The 14,134-nt window shown below is 34.0% G+C and overlaps 3 protein-coding genes across 3 annotated transcripts; 1 reads left to right on the plus strand and 2 right to left on the minus strand.

Annotated features, from left to right (window-relative positions):
• Nucleotides 1-223: 223 nt before the first annotated feature.
• Nucleotides 224-3,242, minus strand: LOC148914570 (uncharacterized). Its single transcript, XM_089042986.1, has 6 exons — nt 2,959-3,242; nt 1,844-1,922; nt 1,376-1,737; nt 994-1,284; nt 501-860; nt 224-413 (listed from the first exon to the last, which is right to left on the minus strand). Exons 1-5 carry the CDS (start codon nt 2,967-2,969, stop codon nt 503-505), a joined length of 1,101 nt encoding a protein of 366 aa, XP_088899112.1. The 5' UTR covers nt 2,970-3,242; the 3' UTR covers nt 224-413; nt 501-502.
• Nucleotides 3,243-4,061: 819 nt separating this feature from the next.
• LOC148914571 (ribonuclease TUDOR 2-like) lies at nt 4,062-7,558 on the plus strand. The gene is made up of 13 exons (XM_089042689.1): nt 4,062-4,217; nt 4,438-4,518; nt 4,637-4,747; nt 4,828-4,905; nt 5,057-5,233; nt 5,387-5,440; nt 5,537-5,647; nt 5,839-6,009; nt 6,153-6,344; nt 6,481-6,771; nt 6,886-7,158; nt 7,241-7,420; nt 7,502-7,558. Exons 1-13 carry the CDS (start codon nt 4,062-4,064, stop codon nt 7,556-7,558), a joined length of 1,932 nt encoding a protein of 643 aa, XP_088898815.1.
• Nucleotides 7,559-10,356: 2,798 nt separating this feature from the next.
• On the minus strand, nt 10,357-11,621 carry LOC148914572 (ribonuclease TUDOR 1-like). The gene is made up of 7 exons (XM_089042700.1): nt 11,604-11,621; nt 11,466-11,537; nt 11,313-11,384; nt 11,176-11,230; nt 10,975-11,120; nt 10,704-10,892; nt 10,357-10,617 (listed from the first exon to the last, which is right to left on the minus strand). The coding sequence occupies exons 1-7, from the start codon at nt 11,619-11,621 to the stop codon at nt 10,597-10,599; spliced, it is 573 nt and encodes a 190-aa protein (XP_088898826.1). The 3' UTR covers nt 10,357-10,596.
• Between the last annotated feature and the right edge of the window lie 2,513 nt (nt 11,622-14,134).

Below are 14,134 nucleotides of genomic sequence, written 5' to 3' on the forward strand. Positions count from 1 at the left end.
AACCGTTCTTATCATGATTAATTTAATAAAACATGCCATTTAAATGTGTGAAGGCTTCCAAGTATTTTGGAGACATATTTCCCCAATTTGTTGGCAATTTGGCTTCAACAACTAACACTACAAAGCTACCTTCACTCTTGAGGAGAGCTTGCATTACTAATATATGTTTTACGAACATATTCCATGATTGAGAAACGTGGTCTGAAAGTAAGTTATCAAAGGCGTCAGAAACATACAAAACTTGGCGCCCTTTCTGTCATTCAGGAAAATAATGATGTCTTCCAATATTATTTAGAAGTAAAAACAGTTATCTCCCAACTCATGAAAACAAAAAAGTACAAATTGTGCCCCGATCCACAACAAGAAAATGCATATCTTCAAGTTCAGTAGAAGGAAGGTGCTACCTTCATGATCTGCACAAAACAAAAGAATTAAACTAAGTAAATAGAAGGATGAAAGCGCAAAGAGAAGAGTATTCTATTCAATTAGCTTACATTTACCTTCAGAAGATGGTATGAATCTGATTCAAGAACCTGGGATACAATCTTTCGACCTCAGCGTCCACAGCTTCAAAGGTTTGCTCACGACAATCGAGATATACATCTTTCAAAAATTCTAGAAGATCCCATACACAATCACCATCATATTTATTCTTCGGATCTTCATAGATTTTTATGAAGGGAGCCATATCTTCAATTTTATTATTCCACTTTCTATACTCATGGAATGCCCTACCATCTAATATTCTCTTCAACTTACTTTTATTTTGAGAGATCCTTATTTCAAAAAAGGACTGCATTCTTTCCTTCGAAGTCATTAAAAAGGGATGATTTTCTAGTTTCTCGATGAACGTAGAATACCTGAAAATAAAAAATAAAAAATAAAAACTAATGTTTGTAAGCCAGATAACAGGTTATACTTTTTTTTCATTCAGTTCATTTAGGAACAATAAGGGAAAGAAAAAAAAAAAGGTTGTAGCACTACTAAACTTACCCACAATTTTCATTGTCATTGTCAAAGAAATCAAAGAAATAATCACGCTCAAGCCAAGGACCTCCAGGTAACAGTATTCTTTCCTTTAGCATTTTCCTCAGTGCTTTTAAGTCGTTGATTCTCAACATCCTTACATTTATAGGATGTATGGTATCTCCGAGGTCTTCAAAACTGCATTCCACGTTAATAATCTTGATTCGATTGGAAACAACAACATAATTGCATGTTTTGTTCAAACCCATATGAAAAAAATCATAAAAATGTATATGTTTTATTGTTCGTAAAAGGTTCCTGCACAATGGATTAAAAAAAACATTATCAGCACTAATTATTATACAATACATATTTGAGGCAAAAAGAAAAAGATATGAATATATTATACCGAATTGCATCGCACCACCAAGGAGATAGAATATGAGAAATCTCAGTTCTCATTGGCATTACAAAATCGTCATCCATCATTTCGCACAGAAGTTGATCGAATTGAGGGTAGCACAAAATCCAAATATCTTGTGGTTCATAATAACTCACAAAGTAAGGTTTCAAGAAACCCGCATGATAAGTTAAATTGGAAGTTTGATTAAATATCTGCTTAGCTAACTCTTCCTGCGATTTTTCGAACTTAAAAAATCGAGCCTCCCTTTCTTTGCCATCTTTAAAGTATATTTTTCCAGCAAAGTAAATTTGAGATGGGTCATAATTTAACTCATATCCAATGATATTCATACTTTCACCTCCTATTCTCTGCATAAAAAATAACCACAACATCATATTTTTACTGTTATACAAGCATCACGTGAAGCATAATCGATGCAAATAAAATAAAAATGAAAAAGTAGTCAAAACATACCACATCCTTGTCGGGGTTGAGTTGATGTCCCTTTTGTACTCCATCAATTGAAGCTTGTTGCTTTCCCATTCCAAATAAACTTTTTCCCCATCACAAAATATAACTTAATTAGTTGCTATAATTATTCGAACTAAACAATCGGAAAATTTAAGCATTCATATTATACAATATGCCAATCCGAGATTTCCAACTCTGATGCCAATCCCCTACATATATATACCTACAAAGCCACCTACCATGCTAATCTCCAATCAAAAACTGGCAGAAATATATGGACACACGACTATTGCTAAAGTATTAGAATTCCACAAAATTAATAGATGTGAGTTGTTTCTATAGGCTCCACAAAGATAAATTGCAAAATTTTAATAGAATTCTAAGCAGTTTTTGTCATGGATCTATGTAATCCATATTGTTCATAATAAAACATGTGATACACCAACTTGACCCAAATAAATCAAATTAATGGACTTGAGAACATTGGATGGGACTTCAATCGCCCTAATATACATAGGACACACTTACCGGAGCCGTCCAAAAAGGCTCCGGCTGACTTCACAGCCTTGCTACACTTTTCTGCAGCTCCACAAAGTTTGTAACAAGTTTTATTGTAGAATTCTCTACCAAGCTGTACATATAGAGCTACTATACGCCCATGTAATCAATAGAAACAAAGGATATATTCATATAATGATAATATTCTTAGGAGAAGAGACCAATCAAACTCTTTCAATCAAATTCTGTTTTTTATTTTTTTGTCTTCTTCAAATCAATTAGGAGCAGAGACTTCGCACACGTGATATTCCAAAATTCTGTCTTATGAGTTACCCATTAGAATCCATATTAAAAATTACTCAATAGAACCCAAATCAAAACTCATCACACAGAACCCCCAAATAGAATAACCATGGCTCAAATTCTGTTTTTTTCTTCGCCAAATCAATTAGGACTAGAGACTTCGCACACATGATATTCCAAAATTTTAAAAAACCATTAAAAAAATCATGAGGAGTGATCTTCAAACCCATTAAAACCAGATCAGAACTCATTCCAGAACCCCAAATCGAAGAACCATGGCCCATATATTGAAACAATCATAACCAATGATAGCATACCTCTTTCGCATAGATGGTGGGTCTTCCTCTTCAGCCTGCGATGGTGTAGGTCGTCTTCGTCTTCTGCTTCAGCTTCGTTTCTTTGCTCTGACTTTCCTTTTAGTCTTCAGCTATGTTCATGCTCTATGCGTATGTTTATTTTTTTTTTGGGTCAAAATATATATCTTTATATTTGTGTATATATCAGTTAGAAAGTAGGAGTGAGAAATTAGTAAACTTCGTTTCTAGTTTCCCTTTTCTTTTTTCCCACACGTGCATTCTTCTCTTTTTTTTCCTTTTTTGTTTTTGTTTTTTTTTTTGCGTGTGGGTCCAAAGCCTTCTTCTATTGCAGGATTAGGAATTCCAGTTTCCCTTTTTTTTAAATTTTATTTTTTAATTCCAGTGTTCCTAATGTAGATTTAAAGTAGAGGGTGATCCTCTATAAAAAAAGGACCGAACCCTTTGCACGGCACAAGCCATTATTCATTTAATCAAATTCAGTAAGCGAAGTGAGAGTTTTTAATAGCAAGAGAGAGCGTGTGTGTGTGTGTGTTTTTTTTTTCACATTGGAGGAGTATCAGGCATATATTACTGCAATCTTTTTGGACGATTGGTAAGTGATGTCTCTATGTATATTACTGTGAGTGAAGTCCCATCCAACGTTTATACAGTTTTACCCTAAGTCGATTTCAGTTAATTGTCAAGTTGGTATGTCACATGTTTTATTACGAATGATTTGGATTATATTGTGAAATATGAACATTTAATATGACTAAATTGATGGAGTATACGAAAGTAACGTAAACAGGGTGTGGTATTCTATTACTACGTCTTATATCGTTCTATTTTGTTTTGCATCGACTATGGTCACGTGGTGCTTGTGTACAAAATATGATGTTGCGGTAATTTGCATAAGTTTTGATGTCGTGTACTGGGTTCTGTCCTCCTTTAACTTTCGATTTTCTTGAATAAAATTGACTTATGTGCATATATATGGAATGCCACGTCTACAACTTCTGGTTTTTTTGCACAGTAACCCTTGCCATCCCATGCTATTTTTCTTTAGTTTTGCTTCTAGTTGTTATTAGAAGGTTGTTGACATGACATTAATTCCATAGGTGACAATGAAGGCTGTTGAGATGCAACGCTTTGAGGCAACGGTAAAGGCTGTTCCTTCAGGGGATCGCTTGGTCCTCTTGCCTATCAAAGGTGGGCAGGTCATCATCGATCCCAAGTTTGAAAAGACAGTCTGCTTGTCACAGGCTTCTGCTCCGGCATTGGTACGTAATAAACATTTGTGTTCTGCCAACATGTTCTTAATTTTGTGTTTTTTGGATATTGTTGGTTGTTAGTTCGTTTTTGCTCTTTGTTTTTTCTAAAAAAATTATATATATACAAAAATCAAGGATTATACGGTTATGGATTGTGGATTTGTTTAAAAAAATTTCATGCATTAATTGTTTGCTGCCATTTTTGTGTTCTCTTGTTTCTTCCTGCCAGGATAAGGATGAAAATTTTGAAAGGGATGAGTTATTTGCATGGGGCAGCAGAGAGTTTATGAGGAAACTGTGCATAGGAAAGGTGCCCAGCTATTTTCATATCACTTCTCTTTTTTTGGTTTACTATCGATTGTACTAGCTAGTCCTTTAACAATGAATAACCATCATGCATGTATCTACCTCACTACATTTCCCAACAGGTCGTAGCATTATATGAGCAGAAATATAACTTCGGAACAATTATATTTGGGAATGTTATGCTGGGAGAAGAAAATGTTGCACTACGGGCTATTTCTAAAGGCTGGGCAAAGGTTTCAATCGTCTCTTTTTTGGAGTTATTGGTCGCTAATTTTATATTCAATGTTTCATTTAAATGGGTGTAAGAGTGCAGGTGAGGGAGAGCAATAATAACAAAGCAAAGCTCGAGCAAGAGAAAGCTATGGAGGATGGCCTTGGTCTCTGGAACAAGGTTTGCATTTTTAATTTATCCCTGCCTTATATTTCTTATGACGTGAATCTAACTTGTTGTAGCATATATGTTGGAAGTTGACTTCAAATCTTGTGTGTGATCGATGTACATGACAACTTAGATATCATGACCATTTTGTTCTTAATTTCAGGACCCAGATGCTGCTATGGAATCCAGTAGGATACGTAGCGAGTTAACTATCCAGAGTTTGTTAGTTAAAACTACTCCCATGAGTGGTATTGCTGAGACAGTCATCGATGCCCGCACAGTCAGAGTCTTATTGATTCCAGATTTTCATTTTATCGATGTAATGGTTGTAGGAGTTCAGGTATGTATGCTTTCCTTTTGTAATTTGGAAAAGTCTGTACAGCGTTACATTTGGTTTATATCGGCTTTGTTTTCATAACATTATGTATTATATATATATATATATATATATATATATGTATGTATATAACATTTTTCTCTTTGTTGCAATTAGGCTTTGTCTATAACACCTCTCGCACATGAATCTAAATGGTTTACAGAAATTCAAGTATTGCATAGAGATGTAAGGAATTTTTACTGTAGATTATCTTGTGTACATTGAATTTATTTTCAATTTTATGAACACTATGGTGGAAATTTATAGGTGCAAATATGTGTGAGAGGCACTGACAAACACAATAATATAGTTGGGTCAGTATGTTACTACGGCGGAGACTCGGAAGAGAAATCCCTAGCGTTGGAGCTTATTAAAAAAGTAAGAGCGCTTAAACTGCATTCCCATTTCATGATGGTTAAATGTGTTCCAATTTCTGGCAGTTGTAATATTTATCACATGTGCTTTCAGTCTTTGGTGTATCTCCTTGCATGTTATGCTCGTGAATATTTTATAGCCTCTTTCAAACCCGTAATTATATATATGTGGATGCTTTTAAATTTCGTGTTCAGAGTTATGCAAAATATGGTGCCTGGAGTGAAGACATTATGGAAGAAAAAGAGAAGTGGGAGCTAAAAAATGCAGATTATGAGGCTAGGGAAGGAAGATCAAGGGTTTGGAAAGACTACGTGCCCCCACCTACAGCTTTATATAGGATTCGAGGCCAGCATTTGAGAGGAACGGTAGTATTTAAAAAATTCATGATTATTATGAAAATTTATATCACTCAATTATGCTTTGTCCAAAAACAAAAAACTATATGCGTATTCCAAGCTATCTGTCCGTTATTCTTTGTCATGTGAAATGGATTTTTGTATTCTCCCAGGTTGTGCAAATTCTATGTGGGGACCACATCATTGTGGCTGATGATTCTCTGAAAGATGGCACTGAACAATACCGTGAGGTTTATCTTTCAAGTATTACGTGTCCAAAATTGGGTTCTGCTGGAGTAAAACGAGAGGAGGCCTATGCTAATGAAGCAATGGAGTTTGTGAGAGCACACCTTATTGGGCGCCAAGTATGCATGCGAACTAATTTTGATATGTTGTTTTCTTAATTATAGAAATCTCTGTTATGATTTGAAATAAACCTTGTCAACTTCAGTACTCTATTCACCATTGGGATTATCAAGAAAAATGAACAAACACTTGCAGGTGCGAGTTGAATTGGAGTATTCAAGGATTCCCAGCCCGAAAACTCAGATAAAATATTACCATGGATCAGTCTTCCTTGTAAATGATGGTGGTGATGCTCGTGATAGCCAGAATGTTTCTGAGTTGGTCGTCGCAGAAGGCCTTGGCACTGTTTGTAGACAAAAGGATATTGAGTTGGTATCAAAATATTATGATGCCCTTCGTATTGCAGAATCAGATGCTATTCGTAATAACAAAGGAATGCATTCTGGCGTGGATCCTAAAGTCATGGACATAAAAGACTTGTCAAATGTGAGAATATTACTCCATAATTTATAATAACAGTTACAAGGGATCGATGTGTTTTTTCTCTGCGAGTTAGTTTTTCTTATCAATTCATTCATTCATGACATGCATTTGTTTCAGGCAACACTCGACCAAAGTGGTAAAGCCTGTGATTATATCTTTTTATGGTTCTTTGATGGTGCTGATGATAAATTCGAGAAAGTTCCTGCTGTTGTGGAATCTATTATCCGTACTAACACGAGGGATAAAATTATACTACGGATTCAAAACGCAAAGACATGGAGGATTGCCTTCTCACTTGGTGGTGTCACATTGCCCAGATATGATGAGGAGCCCTATGCAAATGAAGCAATTAGACTATTGAGAAAAAACATACTTCAGAGAACGGTGGAGGTGATAATTTAGCATTTATCTGGTAGCTTTTATTTTCTCTTGGTTTTCTTCTTACTTCCATAAAATTGTATCATCCGTACAGGTTGAACTAGAGACAATTGATGAAGATGGATGTTTCGTGGGAACTTTATTGTTGTCAAATATCCATGTGGCAATACCCCTGCTTGAAGCTGGCCTTGCAAAACTTAAAGTTGGTGTTCCCACTGATTATTCCAAGAAGCTTTCTAGAGTTGAGAAGTCTGCAAGAACGAAGAAACTGAAAGTATGTGAAGCAACATATATAACTGCATTATGACATTCTTCCTTTTAACTAATTGTGTTAATAATATTCATTTTGCTGCAGATTTGGGAAAATTATGGGAACCCTCTTATAGCAACTACTAACATAAGACAGAGTTGAAGGGCATACACGAAATTTCAAAAGTTCCAAGAACAAGGGTCAATAGGTGGGAGTGTGGCGCTATATATGGAGAAGATATCGAGCAAGTGTTGAGAAATTAGAAGAAAAGATGTATTAGGAATTAGGAATCTTTTTATCTTATAGTTTAGCATTTAATCATGAATTCTTCGTCACATCAGTGTAGTTAAAGGAACAAATACAATTTCATGTAGCATTTAATCATGAATTCTTCGTCACATCAGTGTAGGGAAATAATTATGACCAAGTTTTTCAAACCCAAGAACAACAACGGGAGAATGCTAACCAATGGAGGGTTGAGATATCTTCAGATATGTGGAGAGATGCTATGAATGACGGGAGTCAAAGATGAGCAATGAAGCATATACTTATTCATTTTATGCATTTAGAATTATAGTTTACTTATCATTTTTTTTGTCATGAAATTACTTTTATGTTTTTACTTTTGTGCATTTTTAATAAACATGCAGACATAAGTCCTTATTTGGTTGCACATTTGAACAAATTATTAGATGCCCTTTTTTAAAAAATTTTATTTGGATGTATTGATTTGGAAGTTCAATAGCTCAAATGTTTTTGTAAATGTACTTTTCTCTTTTGAAAATCTAGAAAAACGATAAACAACCACAAAGATAAAAATATATATATATATATATATATTAGAACTCTAATCAACTCTTTTAAAATCTACGATAAAACTCTAACAAACAGCATCAAAATCAATCTAGGAATTCAATCAAGCTTTATGTGGAGTTGATAGAAATCAATTGAACTACATTGAACTCTACAAACTTTATAACTCCATTTAACTCTTTTAAAATCTTAATTGAATTGAGTTCGTGTATTTCTTTTTGTTGCTGTCACTCGATGAAGCTTGTTGCTCATCCATTCCCCGATTAAACATCTATATCGATAGCTCAAGTTACCTATAGTAAACTTGAAGGTATTCTATGAATTTTTTTTTTTTCAATGATCCAAACCATCTATTTTTCTAAGCATCATTCATAGATCATTCTTGCCCAAAAAAACAAAAAAAACATGCAATTTGAAATTCATTAAGGGATCTAATTGGGACAAAAAAAATAGATGAACACCGTGCTTCAACAAAAGGTTATAATAACAACCATCTAATTGAATGGCCACATGGTTTTGAATTCAAGTGATTTTTTGTAGAGATTATCTTTGAGAGAATGCATAAAAACTAGACAGTTCTGATCATTGAAATACCATGTGTGGTGGGTCTTACAAAGATGTCCCTCAAATACTTATTTGAGGGATTCCTCAACCAAAGGACACATGAAAATACCCTCTGTTTGGATAAGGGAAAATAACTCGAAATTTAGCTAAAAGTCGGGAATTTAAGAGAAGAAATTGACAATTCCTTTGTTTGGCAAGTTAAGCGCGTGAATTTATTAAATGACGCGCGGAAAAAATCGTAGAAATTGAAGCATCAAATTCCCGAGTTTAATTTCCAAAATTGGCGTCATTTCACAATTTTCATAGTGCTATTTACAAAATTCCGTCATTTTAAAATTCTATGTAATTTTCAATTTCTTCATATAAACGGTGGAACATCGGGACGTTATTATCGGGCGGACACATGTATTTTGTACAACACCTCCCTATTTTTCTGCATGTTTACAATGGCATCAACACGATAATAACATGCAAATGCATTGTATTTCAATCATCTGAATCGTCTAGTTTTTAGATATTCCCTCAAAGATCATCTCTGCAAAAAATCAATTAAATCCGAAAGAGTGTCCCTAATACTAAAACTTGACTAATTACAAAGATACAACCATATCAGGAAAATACATGACTTAAAAATGAGGAAACGTGAGGACCTCTTTAATAATGATCCTTAGATTAATCCAAGGGCACATATAGTTAATAATTGTAACCCTAACTCATGCTCCTTCTTTTACTCAAACAATCTTTTTAATGATGGCAACAAATGAATAACAATATTTAACTCATGAAAACCATCTGATTCACTGGATTAAAGAACGAAATGATTTTCAAAATAAACCTTTGGAGGATTAATCAAGGCCCAAGTAGCAACAGTTGGGAATGCTTTGGAAAATCCAGATTGTGAGTGAATAATAGCTACGAGAAAATCATAAAAACTAAGTAGGAGATTCCAAATTAGTCACTAATTATGCCTCCGAAGTCTGCTAGTTCTTGATATTCAAGAATCAAGATTGACCCCATTTTGATATCCAGCAAGATTTTGATATCCACTTGAACGATTTCTTGACGATTCAGTGGATGACCGTTTCTGCCAGCTTTTGCTCCTCTGTCCAGAAAATTCTTTTTGTCTTATTTGATAGCCAATACATTGCTGACAATTGTAGTTTTTATTCTAGGGCAGCCTTTTACTCTCCTTGCTATAAGGAGGCAAATTTTTAAGGTGCCGTCACTTCACAAAATATATACCTTGCACTTTTGGAAAGTTTGAAGGCTAAACTTGTTTTTGGTAATATCTGCTTGTGATCACTATTTGTATTCTGCTATTTGTTTTGAATTCAAAATGTGCAAACCAAATGCTTTGGTGCTAACGTTGGATATTAATTATCTTTGAATTTGGAAAAACGTGCAGACCAATATTGGCTTTGATCTGATTTTGTATATTAATTTGGTATTTTTTTTCGAAAATATCAATAATCATTCCCTCTAATGTTAGGTGCAGTTCCAAGTAAAATCTGTACTGGTCAGTCATGCATGATTTGAGTCTTAAGAGAAAAATTCTACCACAAAATATACCCAAAAAACAAAATAAGAGGTCTCTTTATCGACCAAAAAAGAAAGAACTAAGAGGTCTCTCTACAATGAAGGCCAAACATGAAATTGTATTTGTTGCTTGTACTACACTGATGTGATAAACAACTCACACTTAAAGGCTAAACTATTCCATAAAAAAAATTCCAACTCCTAGAATCTCTTCTGTTACTTGTTCTTGGATTGGAACTTCTGCAAGTTCGTGAATGCCCTTCAACTCTTTTTTCTGTTACTGGTCGCTATATATGGTTCTCCCAAATCTGCAACAAAATGAATATCATTAACACAATTAGTTAAAAGGAAGGCAATTGTCTTAATGCAGGTATATATAGGTTGCATCACATACTTTCAGTTTCTTCGTTATTGCAGACTTCTCGACTCTAAAAAGCTTCGTGAGATGATTAATGGGCAAACGGGTACCATATTTAAGTAGTTTTGCAAGGCCAGCTTCAAGCAGGGGCATTGCCACATGGGTATTTGACTCCAATAAACTTCCCACGAAATATCCATCTTCATCAATAGTCTCCAATAAAATCTGGACAAGAGATACCATTTTATCGAAGCAAAAACAAAACCAAGGGGAAATCAAAGCTACCAGATAAGCGCTAAATAATTACCTCCACCCTTTTATGAACTATGGTTTGCCTCAGTAGTTCAAATGCTTCATCTGCATAGGGCTCCTCATCTCTGGGCAATGTGACACCACAAAGTGAGAAGGCAATCCTCCATGTCTTCTCCTTTTGAATGTAGTATAATTTTATCCCTGTTGTTAGTACGGATAACTGATTCCACAATAGCAGGAACTGTCTTGTATTTACCAAGAGACAATAAAAAGATATGATCACGGGCTTTATGAGCTTCCATGCACGTTGCCTGAAACAAACAAATAAATGAATGAACGACTGGAAAAAATCATACAAGCACATCCATTTTAATTATTATAAATTATTTGCACCTTTGACAAGTCTATTATGTCATCCACGCCAGAATTAAGAATGATGTGATCCCGAATTACAGTTTTCACAGCCTGGAAGAAAACGAAATTCAGCATACACATGACAAAGAATAACGGACATGTATACACATGACAAAGTCTATTATTTCTCACCTTCGACGAGTCTACTATGTCGTCCACGCCAGAATTAAGAATGATGTGATCCCCAATTACAGTTTTCACACACTGGAAGAAAACGAAATTCAATTACACATGACAAATAATAATTGACATATACATTGAAACAGGTACGTACAAATGAGAAAGCATAATTGAGTGATAAATTTTCATAATAATTATGAATTTTTTAAATACTACGTACCATTCTGTATCAAATTCTCGTCTTGAAGCCTTTTTAAATCTGTAGGTCGGGGTACAGAATCTTTCCAAACCCTTGATCTTCCTTCCAACTCATAATTTGTCATCATACTGCAGCACGATCTTATAGCCGATATACTATGAAAACACAATCTCTCTTGAGTTTGGTTAATTTGATTGAATGAATTATGGCTGTGTTGTGCCAATCGTCCTGTCGTTTTTATAGGGAACCACCTGGACTTTAAATCTACATTAATTAGGAATCCTAATTCTAATATAGGGGCAAAACATATATGGACACACGACTATTGCTATAAAGTATTAGAATTCCGCAAAATTAATAGATGTGAATTGGTTCTATAGACTCCACGAAATTAAATTGCAAATTTTTTATAGAAATCTAAGTAGTTTTTGTCAATGATCTATGCAATCCAAATAGTTCATAATAAAACATGTGATAAACCCTATAAACATTGGATGGGACTTCAATCGCAGTAATATACATAGGGACACACTTACCGGAGTCGTCCAAAAAGATTGATGGATCTGTACCCGATACTCCTCCAATATGAAAGCACACTCTCTTTGCTCCTCTATCTTGGTTTGATATGCAGTGCCAAGGGGTCTGTCCTTTTCTTTTTATAATCAGGAACCCTAATTCTATTGACGGGAAAAAAATATATATATTGGAAACTGGAAACAAAGTTTCCTAATCCTGCAATAGAAAAAGGTACGTTCAACCAAACAAAAAAGAGAAGAATTGCGGGCGTGGAATATCCTAAAACTTGCCAAATTAAAAAGATACAACCAACCATATCAGGAAAATATATTTGTGTTCTACTTAAAGATAAAATACGAAATTAAATCCAAATCTAGCCAAAAATAAACTTTTCTTCAAATTATACCTCAAGCAACATGAAAATCCCAAAAATATAAACGTTTTCCTCCTTTTTAGCGTTATGCTTGACTTTTAAGTGTGATTTTTCATCGCTAGTTCAAATTTTCCTGATTTTGACTCATTTATTTATTTTATATAAATTTTAACAATAATGCTAGAGACACCAAATTTGAGTCCCAAACGATATGTCACGTGTCACATCATAAATAATATTAAATATTGAGTTAACTAATTCCAACTTGGATTATAATTTAGTTAATATAATTTTAGGACTAACGACATTTTACTCAATCGAGGTTTAGATGCCCTATCAAAATGGGCCCTGAGTGGGGGGGAATTTTTTTTCTTTTCTGTTTTTAAATTTTTTAAATTTATAATATTTTAAAACCATATAGATCAAACTAAAAGTAAATCACAACGAACACTATCATGATCTTGCAATCATATAGATCAAACTTGATCCTAGCTAGCTAGTAAGTCCATTGAGAAATGACTTAACCATATATATATATACAGTGAGCTTCGGTTGAGGGATCCCTCAAATAAGTTTATTTGAGGGACTTATTAATTCAAACCGTCTATTTTGTAGATATTCAGTCGAAGATCATCTCTACAAAAATAATAATAATAAATAAATCACTTGAATCCGATATCATTTGACCACTCATTTCAATTATTGAAATTTTTTAGTACTTTCTTGAAGTACCGTGTTCATTGATTTTGTATGATACAATTGGATGTCGAAACGGTTTCCGATTTGTCTAATTTTTTGCAGGGATGATCAATGAATGTATGTAGATATAAAAAATAGATAATTTGGATCGTTTAAAAATATATATATATATATATATATCGTAGGGGACCCTAAAGGGTGTCCCTCAAATAAAATTATTTGAAGAATCCCTCAATATATATACAAGTATTGGGATAAGTATGGCCTTTTTTGGATAACAGATAAGCTGCCATGTTTGCTTCTCTGAAATTGTGTCTAAACTCAGCCATTGGAAAGTCTTGTAGTAGGTGTCGAATACAAATAGGGTAAATTAGTAATTCAATAAATCGTTTGATAGTAGAGTGTAACCAGTTAATTTTAGGGTTCGTTTAACATTACCCAAAACTTTTGGTCTTGTATGGAAAAGAGCAAAATAAAGAAATGGCTTCCAACCAGGGAGGCCAAACTAAAGAAAGAAAAATAATTGACAGAACTCATCAATTTTTATAAAGACCTCATTCAAGATATGCTTAGGAAGATACAAATTACATATAGAAAATATTGATGCAACGCCAATACTCTTATTTTAGAAAAATAAAACTTTCTCACTCCAATTCACGAAAGAATTGATCCTCTCATACAAAATAAAAGTAACATATATCCTAAAAACCTAAAGAACACAGATTGTTTCCCAGTCCATACCAAGAAAAACCAAATCTATTCCAGTTCGGTGGAGCCAAGAGGCTAACAATGATCTGCACATAAAAACAAATACAAGACTAATCAGCAGGATAACAACCGGAGGAAAAATATACAGTATATATGCAGTAATAATATTACCTTCAGATTAGGTGG

This window comes from Prunus mume, linkage group LG8, assembly GCF_029339155.1.
Source record: "Prunus mume cultivar Tortuosa linkage group LG8, ASM2933915v1, whole genome shotgun sequence".
Taxonomy (NCBI): Eukaryota; Viridiplantae; Streptophyta; class Magnoliopsida; order Rosales; family Rosaceae; genus Prunus; species Prunus mume.

Excerpts from the sequence above, each read along its gene's own strand:
- LOC148914572 (XM_089042700.1), bottom strand. Across the intron at positions 11,385-11,465 it reads ACATAGTAGACTCGTCGAAG|GCTGTGAAAACTGTAATTCG; the intron begins GTGAGAAATAAT and ends GTTTTCTTCCAG. Across the intron at positions 11,231-11,312 it reads ACATAATAGACTTGTCAAAG|GCAACGTGCATGGAAGCTCA; the intron begins GTGCAAATAATT and ends TGTTTGTTTCAG.
- LOC148914570 (XM_089042986.1), bottom strand. Across the intron at positions 1,738-1,843 it reads TCAACCCCGACAAGGATGTG|AGAATAGGAGGTGAAAGTAT; the intron begins GTATGTTTTGAC and ends TTTTTTATGCAG. Across the intron at positions 1,285-1,375 it reads TGGTGGTGCGATGCAATTCG|GAACCTTTTACGAACAATAA; the intron begins GTATAATATATT and ends TCCATTGTGCAG.
- LOC148914571 (XM_089042689.1), top strand. The coding sequence starts at position 4,062 with ATGAAGGCTGTTGAGATGCAACGCTTTGAGGCAACGGTAAAGGCTGTT. Across the intron at positions 4,519-4,636 it reads GGAAACTGTGCATAGGAAAG|GTCGTAGCATTATATGAGCA; the intron begins GTGCCCAGCTAT and ends ATTTCCCAACAG. Across the intron at positions 4,906-5,056 it reads GCCTTGGTCTCTGGAACAAG|GACCCAGATGCTGCTATGGA; the intron begins GTTTGCATTTTT and ends TCTTAATTTCAG.